This window comes from Meleagris gallopavo, chromosome 1 (assembly GCF_000146605.3).
Source record: "Meleagris gallopavo isolate NT-WF06-2002-E0010 breed Aviagen turkey brand Nicholas breeding stock chromosome 1, Turkey_5.1, whole genome shotgun sequence".
NCBI lineage: Eukaryota > Metazoa > Chordata > Aves > Galliformes > Phasianidae > Meleagris > Meleagris gallopavo.
Genome location: NC_015011.2, coordinates 164,954,015 through 164,973,449, shown reverse-complemented (window position 1 = coordinate 164,973,449; position 19,435 = coordinate 164,954,015). Strand labels below are relative to the sequence as shown.

Here is a 19,435-nt window from a genome sequence, read left to right as displayed (position 1 = left end):
TACTGCTGCAAAGCTTCCAGGTTGACTGTTAGAGTGACAGCAGTTAGTTCAAATGAAGATCTACACCAACAATGGCTACATTTTGTATAGTGGGATTTTTGTAGTTGGTGTATAAAGACTTCCTTCCATTGCAAGCTAAATTCGCTCTTCTGTATGTTTCAGTCCAAATCTCTTCTTTCCCCACGTGAATTAGCCTGTGATTTCACTTTTATTTTACATATCTAAAATTGCTTTAAAGCTATGATGCTTTAAATGGTTTTGCCATTTGAGTTCAAATAGCAGTGTACATGGGAGTAAGATAATGTGTGAAGCTGACACACATTTTGTTAGTTCATTTTGAATTCTTGAAAAGTTTTGCAGACAAGATAGAAAATCAGAATGAATCAAAATGAATGACACAAACCTATAAAATGTATTTTATACTGCAGTGTCGTTAGTGTTTGTTTTTTTTCACTTCAGGACAAAGCTGAAGATAGAGTATTGCATACATGATTATGCAATATTATCAGCAGGGGGATTGAAACTAGATGATCTTTGAGGTCCTTTTCCAGGCCATTGTATGATCCTATGATTATATTTTTACCTAATACTGAATATTCCTTTGTGTGGAAAAAAGACTTCTTGGCTCCAATTTGAAGCTTTCGTATACTCTTTGAGAAAATAATGCATACACTCGTGCTACTGATAAAATATGGTACTGGGGGAAAGGATGTTTTTGTGTTTTTGTGCCTTGTTAAATGCAGTCTAGGGTAACATTGAGATTTTAGGGTAGCTGATGGGGCTTGGGAAGGGAGCTAAAATGAAACAATGGTTTCATTTCAGGAAAATCAATTTTTTGTGCATCTGCTAAAATACATTCTGCATGCTGTGGGAAATATTTTCTAATGCTTTGTGCTGCTGTGGAGTGAATTATTTGATGCCTTTTTCACCTAGAGACTAGTCATGTTCCATTACAGCCAAAGTCAATCTACTTTCATAATAACAGGCAGTTGTGATGAAGAATTTTCCAGATTTTGATGAGCAAGTTAGTGTCTCTTATATCACATGTAGGGCCAAAGTTTAAGATTTGTTCAGTTCTTTCCCTGCATGATCTCCTGACATCTTTGCCCAATGTACTAATGAAGGAAGAAAGCTATTTAAGAAAACGTTAATGATTAAATTGCTTTATAGTATTTGTAGTGTATTTATGTTCATGTAAGGATCTGGCATGTATTTTGTTCAACATTTACTTAGGACATTGTGTGGAAAGTAGCACATATTCTTCACTGACTATACATGCCCTGTTGAATAACACTGTATGTTAGTAGAAAGGCAAAATAGCAAATTAGTTCTTTCCTTCTACATTCCAGGTATGTTAGGAGAGGAGTGGTTATCTTCTAGTCTGTATCTTAGCAGAGTTCTTCCCTTCATTATGAAAAGAGTAAATGAAGAATGAGATCTAGGCAGCCTAGGCAGCCTAGATCCTGCTTACCTCTGTCTGCTTTCCTGGTTTAATCATGTAAATAATAATCTGTTGTATACTAATTTAATTTGCATTAAACTGACCATCTCTATCACGTGAATTGTATTCCACCTTAGTGCACACATTCTTTTTCCTACTTTTTTTTTCCCAAAAAAGTAAGAGACATCCAAGAATGCAAGTATTATTACTACTCCTAAATGCTTGTGAAAACAAGTCTTTGGATCCTCTAGCTTTTTCTATTTAAAAATCTTCCTATGTAAATTTATCTATAGCTGTAAATACTGCAGCTGTGACCCTATTTCCTTGTGTTTGATATAACAATGTTTTGTCCATTAGGGCGAGTATATTAAGTCATCAGTCCATCTATCTCTGTTATCCTATAGAGAATGGCCAGGTCTGTTTTAAAATGGGATAAAAAAAATTTAATTTGAGAATGTTTGAAGATGCAACTGTAGTCTATATTCTTAAGTACGAATTACATCCCTTTATACCTGTGGGATGTTAGCCTGGAATTAGAGTATTTTTCCTGTTTTTCCACTACTTTCAAGATGTATCAAACTACTAAAATAAGCATTGTATGTTGCATAAGAATACTAGATACCAGTTACTACTGGTAGGGCCAGCTGCATTAAAACTAAGAGGGGAAAGTTCAGTTTCCCTGAACCTAGGGCAGACCTCCTCCATGAGAAGCCCAAGTTTTTTCACCAGTCCTCAAGCTGAAACAAGCTTTTGTTGCTGAGAGCATTGCAAAGGAGCTTTTCTGGCAAGCACTCCTGAATGGGAAGCACTGGCACATCTTGTGCCTTTCAGGAATTTTAATGAAGTTAGCCAGATCAGAATGCTGAAGTAAGCTGATGTATTAAAAGACCATTTACTCTGTAGCCAACTTACTGTGTTGAACGGAAGTGTGTCGTATACAGGGTAAAGTGACAGGAATGGTTCCAGCCAAAAAAGATCTACATCAGAGGGAAAAACTGAAAGCTGCCCTTCATTTATCATTTTTCTATTCAAAGTCAGAAAGATTTTCAACCTTCTTTGACCTCTGCTTACAAACTCTAAATGAAATTTCCTTACTGGTAGCCATGGCTTCTTTTTCTGCCTTTCTCTTAAGTGCATGGTCTACTCCTTGTTTTAGAGAGTCTGCTACGTACAATTGTATAATGGAGCTGTGGGCATCAAAGATAGCAAAAGTTACTAATTCTATCTATCTCCTGCATGAAACTCAACTGTCCTGCATGAACTTCAGGTGTGAAAAGAGGAGGTGAGATTCCTGTTTCCCCGTCTCTTCAATAAAGATAACTTCTGGTAGTTTAAACTTCAGTTTATTTTAACAGACTTGACAATAAGAAGCTGATGTATGGATTTAAAAAGCAGGAGTGAAAAGATGTCAGTCTTCAAAGTTATGAATACTCTGCAACTTGAATGACTAAAAAATAGGCATACTAAAATGCTCCTCTCAGTTGACTTTGCTAAATATATTTTACTGACTACACTGGACAAATGCTATTATAAGCATGTTCATAATAGGGAAATTAGAACATTAAGACATATTCAGTCTTGATGTACTGTGTTCACTGAAAATATCTCATAAGAAGTCAGACAACAGAATTATTTTATTGCCATCATAAATATAAATGTGACTTGCTGAAGACTGGCTGTTACCTCTTATATTATGTTTATTTTCTTGACACAAGCAAATGGGGGGCAGCCAGCACTTGCTGAGATACGTAAATGCACAGCTGGGCTACTTGAAACTGTCTTTGAGGTGTTAAGCTTCTATTTAAAGACTTTTTTTTCAGTTTCATTTCAGTTCAGTGGGTGCTAAAATGCTAACTTCACTCATACAAAAACAGCTCAAGCTAAATATGGTAGTTTGATCCGTTTTACTCATATCACCTGGTAGGTTTATTTGTAAGCTGTCAAAAGAAAATGAATTGTGAGCTCACAATGAAAGTACTGTAATTGTGAAAGCAATGTATATTTTAGAGTTGATGTAAATGTGGAATGTTTTACATGGGTCACTTTGAAAGTAGTCTCCTTTTTATTTTCATGGAAACTACAACAAAGAGCACAGTAACACTATTTGATAGAGCAAATTCTCATCTACAAAGCACTCTTTTTCAATGTAGTCACCACCATTAGCTCTGTATTTTCACCAGCGATGAATAAGATCCTGCATGTTGTGCTTGTAAAACTGCAAAGCAGAGGTGGCCTACTATGACAGCTTGCTGTCATATGCTATGACAGCATCACTACTGGGAAAACATTGCCCGTGCAGTCCATCTTTCATCAGACTGAACAAATGGAAGTTAGAAGGCTCCAAATCTGGTGGGTGTGGTAGGTCAGTCCAGCCAATACACTGTGCTCCATGGTCATCAAACTGTTATGGAGCTTCGTGTTATTGTGTTGCAGGAGAAAGATTATCTTCTTCTCTGGCCTTTTGGAGCAGCCCTCATAATAATAGACTGCGACAGGCCTCTCCATAATTTACACACTTTTGTTAATGGGTTATTGCAAACATCTTTCTTTCCATGGTTGTGACAGCGTCTTGTAAAGTCAGCACATGTTTTGTCTGGGTGAGCTCTGCCATTCTTGAAAAGTTTTTTACTGAAAGATGATAATATTATCAAAATTGAGCCTTGCATTTAGTGATGTATGCCAGTGATGTCTTTATCTCCAGCAGTTTATTCAATTAGATCATTTACCCTTGAAGTTAACTAGAATTCAATCTCATGTTAAGTGGCAGATCCACTTCCGAACATAACTAGGATTTGTTTAGTACACAGTATAAATTCCTTACCATAGTCTGTTAGACCAGCTGAAGTCTAGAAAAAACACCCAATCTTTGCCTCCTCTTCATAGTAGCCCCTATTACACATCAGTATATATTTAATAGCAGTTTGGCATAAATAGAACACAGACTGAAACACCTGGTTTCATTGTGTTATAGAGTGCATTGAATCCTGTAGCTGCCTTCTTTGGGCTTAAATTGTGTTCTTTACATTACTATATGAAGGATGATAAGATTACTTAGTTTCCATAGTGAATTTGTTTGAATTCACTATGTTTGTGAATTCAAGTTTGCCTTATTCATTTGACTCCTGGAACCCCAGTGATATCCAAGTAAAATGTGAAGCTTTTTGGCATCCCTTTGTGTATATTAGAAGAAGGTGATATAGGGAGGGTTGTTAAGATAACTTGTATCTCTCATTCAACGTAAAATGAGTGTTAAGTTCTATTCCTGCCTTGCTATTGCAAGAGGCAAGACCAGAAACTAAGTCAAAGCATCAACAGTTCTTGATATTTGCTGTTCTCTCTTCACTTCCTATTCTTTAGACTTTCTTTCTGTTCTTACCACATTTTTTGTTTTGTTTTGTTTTATTTATTTCATTGGTTTTTGAACACCTAGAGAGTCTCCATTCATGAAGTAATCTCAAATAGAAGATTGTAACCAGGGCCAAAGATCACTGGTTATTATTAAGAATGTAGGCTTTGGAGAGTAAAATGAGAATCATGTTTGTATCCTCTATGGCAGTTCTGCTTCTTGAGGAAGAACCTGCCCAAACAGGCAGTGAAAAAGAGCATTCATTCTCTGATGGTGAATCACTAGTATATATAAACAAGTTCAGATAGTGCACAATCAAAACATTCTTGCAATGTTTTGGAAGTGGTTATTTTGGAAATCAAAAGGAAGCCTTGGAAAGAAAATGTCCCTGCTTTTCCAGCATTTCTACTCTGACTCTCACCTGATAATTGAAATGCAAGGCTACTAGACTGAATTTGTCTGTTGTTGTACCTGCAGTGATATGCACTCAGCTGTATGAAATGTTCACAATAATGAATAAAGCCTTTCAGTGCATTTAAAGCATGTAAAGCATAGGTTTCTCTTAAAATGCAAAGCTTAGTGAAAACTGCTGAAAGAAGCAAAGTTGATAGAAATCTTACAATGAAGATAGAAGTATTCATGATGGAACTGTTCAGCTTTTGAGCAAGCAAGTTATATATGCATTTGGAAAAAAGGTCAGAACAGGAAATCTCAGTAGGTTTAGACATTCCAGGCTAGATTGGAAAAGATACAGTGGATTTTTAAAATATATTTGAGCCTATTCACTGATTTAAATAGTTGTTTTTCTTGTCTTTCTTCTTACTCCAGACAAAGTAGATTTTTTTTCTCTGGCTGTCTTTCAGTTTGTTGGGTTCCAAATTCAGTTTTGGATCCTCCCCTCGAATATACCTATCCAGCAGTTCCAATGTCAAGAATTCACAGAATCACAGACTTGTAGGGGCTGGAAGGGACCTCCAAAGACCATCAAATCCTCTTCTGTAGAAAAGGGAACTGGGCTTGTTTAGTTTGGAGAAGAGAAGGCTCCAGGGAGACCTCATTATGGCCTTCCAATACTTGAAGGGAGCTTATGAACAGGAGGGGGAACAAACTGTTCATGAGGGTGGATAGTGATAAGACAAGGGGGAATGGTTTTAAACTGAGACAGGAGAGGTTTAGGTTAGATGTTAGGAGGAAGTTTTTCACACAGAGGGTGGTGACGCATTGGAACAGGTTGCCCAAGGAGGTTGTGGATGCCCCATCCCTGGAGGCATTCAAGGCCAGGCTGGATGTAGCTCTGGGCAGCCTGGTCTGGTGGTTGGTGACCCTGCACATAGCAGGGGGTTTGAAACTAGTTGATCATTATGGTCCTTTTTTTGTTATTGGGTTATAAGAGTGATTTTACTTGGTATAAAAAAGATTTACAGCTCTATTTTTATTTTACAGATAACCATTCAGAGGGACAGTGGTTTGGACGTCAGTTCCCCCAAACATGGAAAAGTGGATCCAGACAACATGCCTCATGTTGGTGGAAATACTTGGGCTGGTGGAACAGGTTTTCATTCATTACTTTTTTTATGCATTTTGGAAGGAGGTTTGCAAAAGATGCAGTACCAGATAAAAGTAGACATATACAAACCCACTCTCTGCTATTTTACTCAGTGCCTTTATTGTCTATGAGAAGTAGTTGCAGTGCCTAGTGCCTGACTTAAATTCTCTATAGCAGATCTCCACTTAAATGACATTTTGTAGTTTTTTCTCTTCATTGCCCGTATAGAGAACCAGCACCTTGCAGCCACGGAAGCTAGGCCTGAGTCACTTGTCATTCCCTTAGACTTTTATAGCAGCAGAATTTTAGGTGACATAGGTAGTAGACATACACAATAGGCAAAAGTGCCTTCTAATTCTAAAGGACACGATAATGATCACTTGATAAAGTGGTTTGGAAACATTATAAAACAGCAGTCTTGGGAAAAGACAAAGTCCGAATAAATACAGGCTGGGGGATGAGCTGCTGGAGGGGAGCTCTGCAGAGAGGGACCTGGGCGTCCTGGTGGACGACAGGTTGGCCATGAGCCAGCAGTGTGCCCTCGTGGCCAAAAAGGCCAATGGCATTCTGGGGTGCATTAAGAAGAGCGTGACCAGTAGGTCGAGGGAGGTGATCCTCCCCCTCTACTCTGCCCTGGTAAGGCCTCTTCTGGAGTACTGTGTCCAGTTCTGGGCTCCCCAGTAAAGAAAGACAGGGATCTCTTGGAAAGAGTCCAGTGGAGGGCCACAAAGATGGTGAAGGGCCTGGAGCATCTCCCCTATGAAGAAAGGCTAAGTGAACTGGGTCTATTTAGCCTTGAGAAAAGACGACTGAGAGGGGACCTGATCCAGGTTTATAAATATCTGAGGTGTGGCAGCCATAGCGGTGAGGCCAGTCTCTTTTCAGTGGTACGTGGAGAGAGGACGAGGGGAAACAGACATAAGCTGCAGCATAGGAAGTTTCGCACGAATGTGCGTAAGAACTTCTTTACGGTGAGGGTGACGGAGCACTGGAACAGGCTGCCCAGGGAGGTTGTGGAGTCTCCTTCTCTGGAGATATTCAAGTCTCGCCTGGATGCCTACCTGTGTGACCTGGTGTAGGGAACCTGCTTTGGCAGGGGGGTTGGTCTCAATGATCTCTAGAGGTCCCTTCCAACCCCTACAATTCTGTGATTTTCACCTTTCACCTTAAATTGTTTTAAGGACAGAGAGCTTTGAGTGTATGTTCTACACTTAATTTACAGTTCTCTTTATACATGGTGATCGCTGTTACTAATCTGTTCTCAGAGTACTATAGACACAAGTATTCCATTGGGGTTTCCTGTACCATGATAACTATTTGGTTTTGAATGTTGTTGGCAATAAATATTTATTTTCAGAATTGGGAAATTTTTCTGAATATCATCTGTAGATATGACAATGGAAGCTCTAAGGAAAATATTTTCTTATTTATTATTGAATGCATATTCTTTCATTCTTTTTTTTATTTCAACCATTCTAGGTGGGAGAGACACTGCTGGGCTAGGAGGCAAGGGTGGGCCATATCGTCTGGATGCTGGCCATAAGGTTTACCAAGTATCTCAAGCTGAAAAGGATGCTGTTCCTGAGGAAGTTAAGAGAGCTGCTCGAGAGATGGGTGAAAAAGCCTTTAAACAGAGGTAATGTTAAGGAAAAACAAAAAACAACAATTGTCTTTATTAACTTCACTTACTAACTGAGTAGGTTAGATATTAGAAGGAAGTTGAGGAAATGGACCTGGGAGTGTTGGTTGATGCTTGGCTGAACATGAGCCAGGCGTGTGCCCAGGTGGCCAAGAAGGCCAATGGCATCTTGGCTTGCATCAGGAACAGTGTTGCCAGCAGGAACAGGGAAGTGATTGTCCCCCTGTACTAGGCTCTGGTGAGGCCGCACCTCGAGTACTGTGACCAGTTTTGGGCCCCTCACTGCAAGAAAGACATTGAGGCCCTGGAGCGGGTTCAAAGAAGGGCAACAAAGCTGGTGAGGGGTCTGGAACACAGGCCATATGAGGAGAGGCTGAGGGAGCTGGGAATGTTCAGTCTGGAGAAGAGAAGGCTCAGGGGAGACCTCATTGCTCTCTGTGACTACCTGAAGGGAGGTTGTAGTGAGTTGGGGGTTGGCCTCTTCTCTCATGTCATTAGTGATAGAACTAGAGGGAATGGCTTCAAGCTGCACTAGGGGAGATTTAGGCTGGACATTAGGAAATACTACTTCTCTGAAAGAATGGTCAGGCACTGGAATGGGCTGCCCAGGGAGGTGATGGAGTGACCAACCCTGGAGGTGTTCAAGGAACGTTTGGATTTTGTGTTGAGGGACATGGTTTAGTGAGAACTATTGGTGATAGGTGGATGGTTGGACTGGATGATCTTGTAGGTCTTTTCCAACCTTAGTGATTCTGTGAATTTCTGTGAACTTCTGTTAACTTCTGTTTTTCACACAGAGGGTGGTGACGCACTGGAACAGGTTGCCCAAAGAGGTTGTGGATGCTATGTCCTTGAAGGCATTCAAGGCCAGGCTGGATGTGGCTCTGGGCAGCCTGGTCTGGTGGTTGGTGACCCTGCACATAGCAGGGGGGTTGATACTAGATGATCATTATGGTCCTTTTCAACCCAGGCCATTCTGTGACTCTATGATCTATGATCTGAAGAGAGTATTTCTAAATATGCACAGAGGTTCAGATTTCTTTCACCAACTGAAATTTCAAGTCAGACTCTCGTACCCATCATAAAAATAGCTAAGTGCACTGACAGTCATACCAAATGAGCTTTATGTTTCAACTCTAGCCATTCTACTGTGTGAATGTCTGCCTGAAAGTAGAGTACTGGGGAGATTAAAACATTGGAGTGAATAAATTTAGAAGCGGCTTTGTCATTTCATATTTTGTCACCATTAACAGTGACTCCTAATCAAGGGGGCATATCTGGGTGCTAAAAGTAACAGGAAAGGAGACTGCCATTTGCTTCAACTACTGTGTAAATATAGATGTTTTAGCACAAAGCACACTCTGTATGGGAACCACAGTATTTAAATTTATCTACTGCATTCAGATCAAGTTTCTGTTTTAATCTTTTTTTTATTACTAGATTTCCTCAAGCATTTAATGTATTCATTAGAGCATTAGTGATTAATAAAGACACGGAAAGTGTACTGATTATATCAGAACTTCACAGGAAGAGGTTCAGAAAAGAAAAATACTTTTCAATAGCTACTTAATTTACACAAGCAACATCCAGATATTTAAATTAAAAATAATCAGTTCAGGGCTTGCTCTCAGGGGGAAGGCATGGCTTGTTTTGTCTGTCTTTTTTTACTGGTGTTCTATGGGGTGTGCAAAGGAAGAGTACTTTTAACCATCTTTCTATGTCTCCATTCTGCAAAATTCCCTTTCAGTTTTTCCATAATAGAAATAGCTCTTAGATAGTGTATGTCTATTTATGTGTATGCAACCATGGCATGCTTCGATGCTCTATGATGCTCTACAAAGTTCATGATGGGGGGAAATTCCTAGGTAGTGCTGCATGTTGTGGAAGCAGTGCAGCTCAGTCCTGTATAATCTGAGTGTCTGCACATGAGATAACAATTCATATCCTGCTAAAACCAGTAAACTACCATGCACCAGCAATAGATGTAGTCTGTTCTGAAACGACATTTGACGTGGATTATTATTCTATACCACTTGGGTAGCTGTGGGAACTAAGAGATGAAAGTTAGGAATAGAAAGGTTGGAGACCTTAGACAAAAGAAAAATGAAGGGATCTGCGAATTTTACTGTTTTGTTTATATGTTATTGTCTGGAAGGGAGAATTTTAATCCGAATGCTTTTGATTGCTTTCCCAGCTAGATGATACTGCTAGTGGAAAGCATTTTGAATTACCCCATTTCAGTAGAGTGGAGGTTGGAATAAAGGTTGGAATAGGTCACTAAGATCATCTAGTCTGACTGTCAACCCATACTGGATAGGTCATACATTTTAGCTGAATCCAGTCAGGATGGTTGGATGGGCAGATATAAGATTGCAGCCTCACTGCATGAATCTGAGTTACTGAAAATATTGAGCAGTGCATAAATCCAGCGTACTCATCTATCCCTCAGCTCATGCTTCACTGTTAGACCCCTGTAATTATGTTCCAATTGTGAGTTTCACCATCTTAAGACTATCTGCTCAGATATGATGTTGAGAAGAGTAAAGAACTTTTAAGTGGAGGTACAACTTATGGAAGGTGCTTGTATTAGTTTTTATAGTGCAGATGTTGATCTTTGTTATATATGTCTGGACAGAAGAGAGTTCAGTGACGTGACTCATTTTTTGTAGGGGAGCACATTTTTACTGACATACATTTAAAGCTCCTTTGTTTCAAGATTTCCTCATTTTATGAAACACCAAGATAGACATTGGAGACACAGTGACTGGCTGTAAATCTTCAGCAACAGATTTGAGAGTATGTCTTAACCTTTGTGTTAGAGCGTGGATCGCGATACGCTTAAAATACTCCGACAGTGAAGTAATGGATAGGCACTCGTGTATGTACATATAGCAACACCTAAGCCAATAAAATTCAATCACAGTTTTCAGAACATCTGATTCACTTCCCAAACTTTAAAGCAGATTAGGAGAGAGCCAAGGGATGAGTAATTTTAGTAGGTTTTGATGTGAGGCAATCCTTGTAGACACTGGTGATCTTTTGAACAATTCACAAAGGCCAATTCTTTGATTTGCCTCTTGTTTGTGATCACTGCGGTCTCAATTTACGTGTTACCATGCTTCTAATTTATATATACTAAAGGATGATGTGGTTGTTTCTAAAGCTGTTCTGAGCTCCCTGTTCTTTGCTCTAGATTGAAAGAGATTCAGATGAGTGAGTATGATGCATCTACCTATGAAAGATTCTCTGGAGCAGTACGACGTCAGGTTCAGTCGCTCCGCATCATCTTAGACAATCTGCAGGTAATCTTAGATTCGCTGATAAAGGATCATGGTGAGCTCGTTACACTTTCCTTAAAATACTGTCCTGCTAATGTTGTTACCATCTGATACATTTGAGAGTTAAAAGCAGATTCAGGTTATAATCGTGTTTAGGAAAAACAGTCTTGTATTACTATTTCAAAGGCAGCTTTTAAGTGGATCTCAGTGCTCATCTTTACAAGTTACATTACTCCCATCACACAGCTTGCAGAGATTACTTATTCAGGAGCACAGTTTTGTGAAAGAAAATATTATATGTTATTAAAAGAGTATGTGATGGTGTGTAGATCACAGTCTTTCTCTTTGCCCTCTGTCTAAAAGACTTTTAAACATGGAAATACTATGTGTGTTAAAAGACTTGACAGCTTTGCTGCCCGTGCACCTGAAAACAATTCTTCCTCAGGATTTATTTTGAGCCTGACTAATTAAAATAGGCGTGGCTCCAGTCACTAAGTGGAAGCTAACCAAATATACCACTTTACTTTTCTTCTGTTAATTAGTTCCATAGTTGCTTGAGGTTTTATTAATGCTAGTGTTCACCTACAGTGTAATTAAAATAAAAAGTGCACTATTTCAAGGAAGAACTTGATAGTCATTGAAAATGAAAGAAAAATAAATTTATTCCTTATAAGACATCTCTCTGATTAAAAGCATTTCTGTTGAAGGCTCAGATACCTCCTCATATAGTGGTCATTTAGAATGGTCTTGTAGTAATACACTTTGATTCATATAGGCACTCAGTATGTATTTCAGCTCAGGACTTATGCTTTTGATTCATAAAGAGAGGGTTCTGTTGAAAAGTTGTAGGTATAAATCTCAGTTTTTCCTGCATTGTTTTTATCCAAGTGCTTGTTTTTACTGTGTTTGTGTCAGATATGCATTTTGAAGCATGGTTTATAGCAAGAAGTGAATAAAAGAATCTTCAGTTTAAAGTCTTTTTAAAATCTCCCTTATCTATTCCTTGGGGCCAGAATTGTTATATTCAGGGGTCACATTAATCATAGTCAAAATAGAATGAATTTTAATATAAGGAGACATATCCTGTGACTTTGTTAAAAAAGTCATTTTAATATCAAGGCAAACACTTATAAGCTTTGGTATTTTATGAGACTGCCAGCATCGTGGGCAAATTCATAACAGCTAACCACGGAGATGATAAACTTACTGTGTTATGAAAAAAAACAAACTTGCTGAGTTCAGAAAAGCTAGCTATTAGAATAAAAACAATATTGAAAGCAAATTTGAACTTTATACACATTGTGGTAGATATTTTATTAGAAGATCCACTAGGAAAATGAGGGCAGATGATAACAAGAGTTACTTAGAATCCAAGAATATTTCATGTTTCATTTTTTCATTAGAGAACACTTTTAGCTTTTTAAAAAGCTAAAAATGTTTGAGTTTGCCTTGTTTTGAACTTTCTATGTTCTTGTAATGAAAATATATTGTCCACACTCAATTCACCTGGATTTCCTTTTCAACATATGCCTTTTAATTGCTCTTGGGGTTTTGTGGGTTTGTTTTTAAAAATGTGTTCCTTCAATTAAATTTTACATCCCAAGGATGTGAAGCCTGGAATCCTGGTGCAGTTGTTGATGCCTCAAAAATCAGTAGCAGCAGCAAGTTGGAAGTAATGCATAAATATTGTCTGAGAATGTAATTTCATCGTTCATTTTACTTTATGTAACTTGCTAATCTTTGTCAATGATTTGAACAAAATTAGTGAGGCATTACAAGTTGTTCTTGATCTTCTCTAGAAGTAGCAAGGCCTGAACTCCAGAGTCCAGTCAATGATGAGCTTTCTTCTCTCTCCTAGTGTTGACCAGCCTCTGTATAAGGCTTATACATCTGAAGTCGAAATTTAATAACTTATGATTGATCAGAGACTCAGAAAGACCTGAGATTTTAGATTACTTGCCCTCTGGAAGTACTTCTCTTTTTATTAATTACAGGGGGAGTTTGGAGCAACTGACCTTGTAGCTTCTGAGCATCCTTTATGCACTTACACTTGAAATGGGCAAACCTGGGTCTGAGTCACAGAACCTAATGGGGATGACTGATTTGGACTGTGTGGGAATTGTCAGGTCATAACAGCAAAAGCAGTGGCAGTATGGTGATACTGGGAGGGCTGACAGTGGGAAAAACTCCATGCCTTGTTAGTAGTAGTTTTCTGCTTTCAACAACTATGTTTTTCTGGGAACGCACACACAAAGTTTTCCCAGAAACAAATGCAGACCACAACTGGGAGTATTTCATACAACCTTATAGCATTACATATTTAAATGCAAGCATTTCATATGTGCAGCTTTTTCTGTGTTAATTACAGACATATAACGTGGTTATATTTTGTAAAATTTCTTCAAAATATGCCTTTGATATCTTTCAGTGAGAAGAATTATTGCAGTGGTGGCAGTGTGTTGCAGTCGTAATGGACTGTTTGTCCTTTCTAGAAAAGCAGACTGTTTTTATCCTTCAAGCATAAATATTCATGTCATTTGTTTAAATTTATGAAAATTACATATTGAAATTACTTTGAAATTTACCTGCAATATGTGTGTGCATTTTATAACACAAATACTTAAGAAGAAGTTTTTTTTTTTCTGTCAAGAAATGCTTAGAAGTTCATAGAATCAAAGAAACATAGAATGGCCTGGGTCGAAAAGGACCACAATGATCATCTAGTTTCAACCCCCCTGCTATGTGCAGGGTCACCAACCACCAGACCAGGCTGCCCAGAGCCACATCCAGCCTGGCCTTGAATGCCTCCAGGGATGGGGCATCCACAACTTCCTTGAAACCTGTTCCAGTGTGTCACCACCCTCTGTGTGAAAAACTTTCTCCTAACATCTAACCTAAACCTCCCCTGTCTCAGTTTAAAACCATTCCCCCTTGTCCTATCACTATCCATCCTTGTAAACAGCCATTCCCCCTCCTGTTCATATGCTCTCTTCAAGAACTAGAAAGCCACAGTGAGGTCTCCCTGGGGCCTTCTCTTCTCCAAGCTAAACAAGCCAAGTTCCGTCAGCCTTTCTTCATAGGAGAGATGCTCCAGCCCTCTGATCATCTTAGTGGCCCTTCTCTAAATTCTGCACTGAATAGGCCGATGCTAAGTAGTCTAAATAATTTTAGTATTATTTGGGTAAGATTTTAAGTCGGATTTTGTCAGCATCCTTTCCTGTATTAGGAGAAGAATGTAAACTCTGTGTTCCTCTAATAACATTTCAGCTCTTTTTTTTTTCATCAGCTGAACATTGCATAAGCTTTATAATGTGGTAAGCAGTCATGGATTTTTAATTATGGTCATCATTAAAAAGTATATTCTTCCCACTCTGCTGTTCCTTGAACACCAAATAGCCCCAAAGCTAAATCTTTTTCAATGAAAACTGTAGTGAGACTAGTTAAGAATTTCCTCATCTAAGTGAACCTTTATAATCTTCTGTTGTTTCTCCCTCCTGTCTACTGAAAGGAAGCAAATAACAAACATTCGACAAAGCTAAAGACCTCAGGAAGTCTTAAGGCTGTGTCTGTCTCCCAGTATGGTGGTGGCTAAGATTATTAGGAACAAAATCATTTCATCTACATCATCCTGGAAGTGTCATGATTCACTTTAGACAGGCTCTGCTCACTGAACACGTTGTCTGTTGGAGCACTTCTTTAATCATTAGTTGGGGAGTTGAAATTTGCCATCTGTTATCCTACTGTGGTTTTCACAGCAGGAAAACACCTGTGGTGTGACAATTCAGTGGAGCATGGAAGGGTCATCTAGAATCAGGTTGCTGGCCCTGCCTGCGGCAGGGAAGTTGGAGCTTGATGATTCTTAAGGTCACTTCCAACCCAAGCCATTCTATGATTTTGTGATATGATTCTATGAATTTACAGGTCTCTTCTTGCAGTGTTACACAATTCCCAGGGCAACAAAGGAATCAATAAGCCTATGGAAGAGGGGATTTCAAACTTTGTCCCAAGGATAGTTAATGATAGTGGAGACTACGAAGCTAGGGTAGAAACAAATTCCTGGATGCCCCACTGCAGAACTTGGTTAGAGCTAGCCATAGCACCACTGAAATCTATCAGAGAGAACAACTGATTGAATTCATAACTTAAGAAATCTTTTACCCTTTAGTCTCATGTGATTTACTAAGAGGCTGAGGTTTCCATGTATTGCAAGAATCTGTAAAGCTTTTGACATAACCTAACTAAAAAGACCTGTGCTTGTCACAGCTATGCTAACTCGATGCTGTAAAATGAATTAATCAAAACATTTTCCCTGTGACTTTGTGTTATTTCTGCACACTTATTTTCATAGATAACCAGTCCATTACTTTTGAATAGCTATTGGCAATAGGCAGTAATCCAAAACGCCTTTTTCCATATGCACTAAAAAGAAAAACCTCATAAATTTTGACCAAAGCAATTTCAAAGATTCTCTTAGCCTTAGGAAACCATCATCTTACTGCTCAGACTGTACAAAATTGCAATGATTTGTTCTCTCAAATCCCAGGCCTGCCGTTTGCTTGGGATTTGTAATGTAACACTTCCTGCTTCTCAAAGAGCAACTGATTTTCATTCCTGAGATCCAGTGTCTCAGGCAGTTTGTGTCCTGCTGGATATTTGATTTACCTCCAGCTGCTAACCAGCAATTTTGCTGAGCATGCAAATGCATTATACGTATATAAATTTAAAATCGTATCTCCAGGCTGGCCTTACTACAGGGATGAACAACTTCAAACTGAACATTTGAGCAGAAATGAAATAAGGCTTAAAACACATATATGTACTCTTTGCCATCTTTAGATGATCTTATGACATGAGGACTATGATGAAGCTATCCATTTAAGGTATTCTTAATTAGATTTTTTTTAATCTGAAATATTTGAATCTCTAATCTTCTGTGCTTGTTTATACATACTGAAGTTCCTTTAATGAAGTTAGGCATTTCCAACAAGCAGGTTGTAAGTAACTGATGTTCTTTCAAGTAAACTGAAAAAAAAAAAATTAATTGAAATATCTCTTGAGTATCACAATTTTCAAGGTTTTTATTCTAAAATAGAAAAATAATGTATTACAAATGTTGGTTTAAAAGAAACCACTTACTACTACATAAGCTTAATGCAGCTTAGTTGTACCTTGAAGTCTGCCACCTTTTTTTTCTTGTGTTACTTGAATGGAGAGTGTGAAATAAATTGCCAGTTAAGCTTGTCCCTCTGATTGTATACAGTTTGGCACAGACTTGTTATTCAAATTTCCAGCACATTTGCAAGAAAAAAGGTTAATATTTCCACAGTCCACGGGTAAACTCCCACATATCAGAAGACGTTAAGGAGGGCAAAATTACAGGGAATGTATTCTTTGTCAGTATTGACTTTTCTTTCATAGAAAGAGAGGAAAGGAGCAATGAAAATGTGTTCAGGTTTCATTGGCTTTTGCCAAAAATACCACGTAACAACAAAGGAAGTTCATACGCCTGACACATACAGTAGGTCTTAAATTACCTTCAAATCACTGAGTGAATTAAGGTTTGCTTTTTTTTCTGTTGTAGGCCAAGGGTAAGGAAAGACAATGGATGAGACACCAAGCTGTTGGAGAACTAGATGATACCAAAATCATTGATGGGCTGACAGGAGAAAAAGCCATTTATAAACGACGGGGAGAGCTTGAGCCGCAAGTAAGTATCCAACAAGTAGCAGGGAAAAGTGGGGGAGGGCCTAATGGATTTGATGATTTCTTAGTGGCTGTACTGGTATAGAGATGAGAAACTCAGAAAAACAATCTCTGGCTCAGGAATTTGCTGAGACAGCCTCAAAATGGAAGATTTGCTTCACCTCTTCCTATAATCTTCCATGCATTTGCTGTTGGCCACCCTCAGAGAGATGCCGATCTAAGCAGTCCTTTGCTTTGATCCAGTGCAACTGGTTTAATGCCCTTGTTTTATATTTTCATGAGCTGAAGGTGATTATCAGAAAACTGCTTGTTCATCTAAAAAATAGAAGGAAAAGATTTTCTCACTAATGTAACTTTTTTTTTTTTTGCTATTATAGATCACAACACCCTTGAAAATTTTATAAAAACAGGCATTGTATGAATCTATTATTTTTCCTTGATATGCAAGGTATTCTGTCTTTCATAGATACTTAGATTTAAGAATAAAAGCAATGATGAGAAAGAAGTGTGAGGAAAAGCCACTGAGGTATGATCAAGTTGCCTATCCTGTGTCTCATTTCAGCCACTCCTTGGAAGACATTCAGGTTAGGCCTTATGTGAGATGAGGTTACAACTATGAAACCAGTTGAATCAGATCAACAAAACCCAGCCTGAATGTGTGTGGCTAATAAAAAATATTTAACAGTAATACTTAATGACAGATTGTGAGAGGGTTTTTTTTTTTTTCCAATCTTTATAATCTTTTTGCAATCTTTTTTGAAATTTTGACATTAAAGTGTTTGGTTTTTTTTGTAGATGGGTCCAACATCTTTTTGCACAACAGGTTTCCCCTTTCGTTCAATCTTGGTATTGTTTTTTCTGCTACTTAAACCTGGTGTCTGTTACTTTGATCAGTTCCTAGAAGTTATCCTTGCCTATGTGAAAGACCAATGCAGGGAAGTGATTGGATCCTCATTTCTGATCTTTTTACAAAAGTTCATTTTCTCAATGTAGACAGTTCAGTTTTAATGTATAGTTAGTCATAACAGTGAAAAAAAAAAGACATCTTTAAATTTTGCTTATAAGAAAAGAGTAGCATTTAATGGATCCTCTCAGCCCCCCTCTTTTGTAAGGGTACAGCAGTCCATTGAGAAAATAATGAAACAGTAAAGCATACAAATGCTGGCAGCTCTTTTGAGTTAATAGAAGTGTTTTAGATATCTTTTTTAATGTGGCTGTTTTTAGACAAATCGTATTTAATAGCCACTAACTTGTATCCAGACTGATGTCAGTGCACACTGTATAAAGTCTCTCCTTGGAATGTACTGTGCCAGTAATTGTTAAAACAGATGCTGGTTGTTTTCAGGAAAAAATAATTGTTTGGGAATGAGAATGAATAGAAGTCTAGTAGTTAATCAGAACAAGATTTCAAACATTTTTAAAATATTATAAACCTCAGCAGATTAGATTTTCTTCTAAGGGTCTCTGTTAGTATTGTAAGCCAAGGAAGAACATTTCCGTTATGAGCTTTGGCAGACTGAGAAAAGTTGACAGTATTCTTTCTGAAATGAGAAGAATAGCAAATGAGACCAGAAAAAGTATTTTCCTGACAAGCATGTGTGGAATTTTTAAAGCTATGTTGTTTCTAATCATTGAAGGTGAAGGGAAAGGATGAATTGAGGTATCTGTCGTGTAATTTTCTTTTCTGCTGTGTTTGCTTGCCAGCCTGGGAGCCCCCAGCAGAAGCCTAAACGCTTGCGCTTAGTGGTGGATGTTTCTGGAAGCATGTACCGTTTTAATGGGGTCGACGGACGGCTGGAGCGCTCCATGGAGGCAGTCTGCATGGTCTTGGAAGCTTTTGAGAATTACGAGCACAAATTCAAGGTAATTACAGCTTTGCTTGGAGGTCTGTGGTTATTGCACAGACTATATGGAAGAACAGTGGAAAAAGTGTTTCAGCGGTCAGTCTAGCCAAAGGACATTATTCATTCTTGCAAGGAAATAAAGGCACTAATCTGTTTCTGGCAAACTGAAAAATAATGCTAGTGAATGGATGAGAAACATTACATGCTTCAGCAGGGGAGAATTCAATTTAAGACTCCAATTTTTGCTGAAATATGCTGCCGCCTTCTGCATTTATCAATTAATTTGTTCTTGGAACAGAAGCGCTTAAGACTGTAGAACAGAGGTAAATATAAGCTTAGAGACATGCAAAAATGCCCAGCCTTTCCATCTCATCCCAGAGTATGGACAGTAGTGCTTGGTGATGGAGAAAGACCAAACTTATTTGTCCATCAATTGTGAAAGCAAGACCATTTATTGTGCTGAAAGACACTGGGTCCAGAATGTTATTTAATGGCAGCCTGCAAAGGAAATGTCAATAAGTTTTGTGCTCTTTTTTGTCTGTGTAAACCTAAACAATGTCTCGGGCATTTTTCTTTAACTTCAAAAATGGCAGAAATAGCCAATCAAATTTATTCTCAACAAACTCAGTGTTTCATGG

At 38.3% G+C, this 19,435-nt stretch overlaps 1 protein-coding gene across 1 annotated transcript in view; it reads left to right on the top strand.

The window, feature by feature from the left end:
• The window catches only part of LOC104917527 (von Willebrand factor A domain-containing protein 8-like), a 45,321-nt gene that overhangs the window by 14,404 nt on the left and 11,482 nt on the right, over positions 1 to 19,435 (top strand). The window contains exons 4-8 of the mRNA XM_010728877.3: positions 6,231 to 6,339; positions 7,813 to 7,969; positions 11,166 to 11,274; positions 16,832 to 16,957; positions 18,658 to 18,816. Coding sequence (XP_010727179.2) covers positions 6,231 to 6,339; positions 7,813 to 7,969; positions 11,166 to 11,274; positions 16,832 to 16,957; positions 18,658 to 18,816 — 660 coding nt within the window. The remainder of the gene's footprint in view (positions 1 to 6,230; positions 6,340 to 7,812; positions 7,970 to 11,165; positions 11,275 to 16,831; positions 16,958 to 18,657; positions 18,817 to 19,435) is intronic.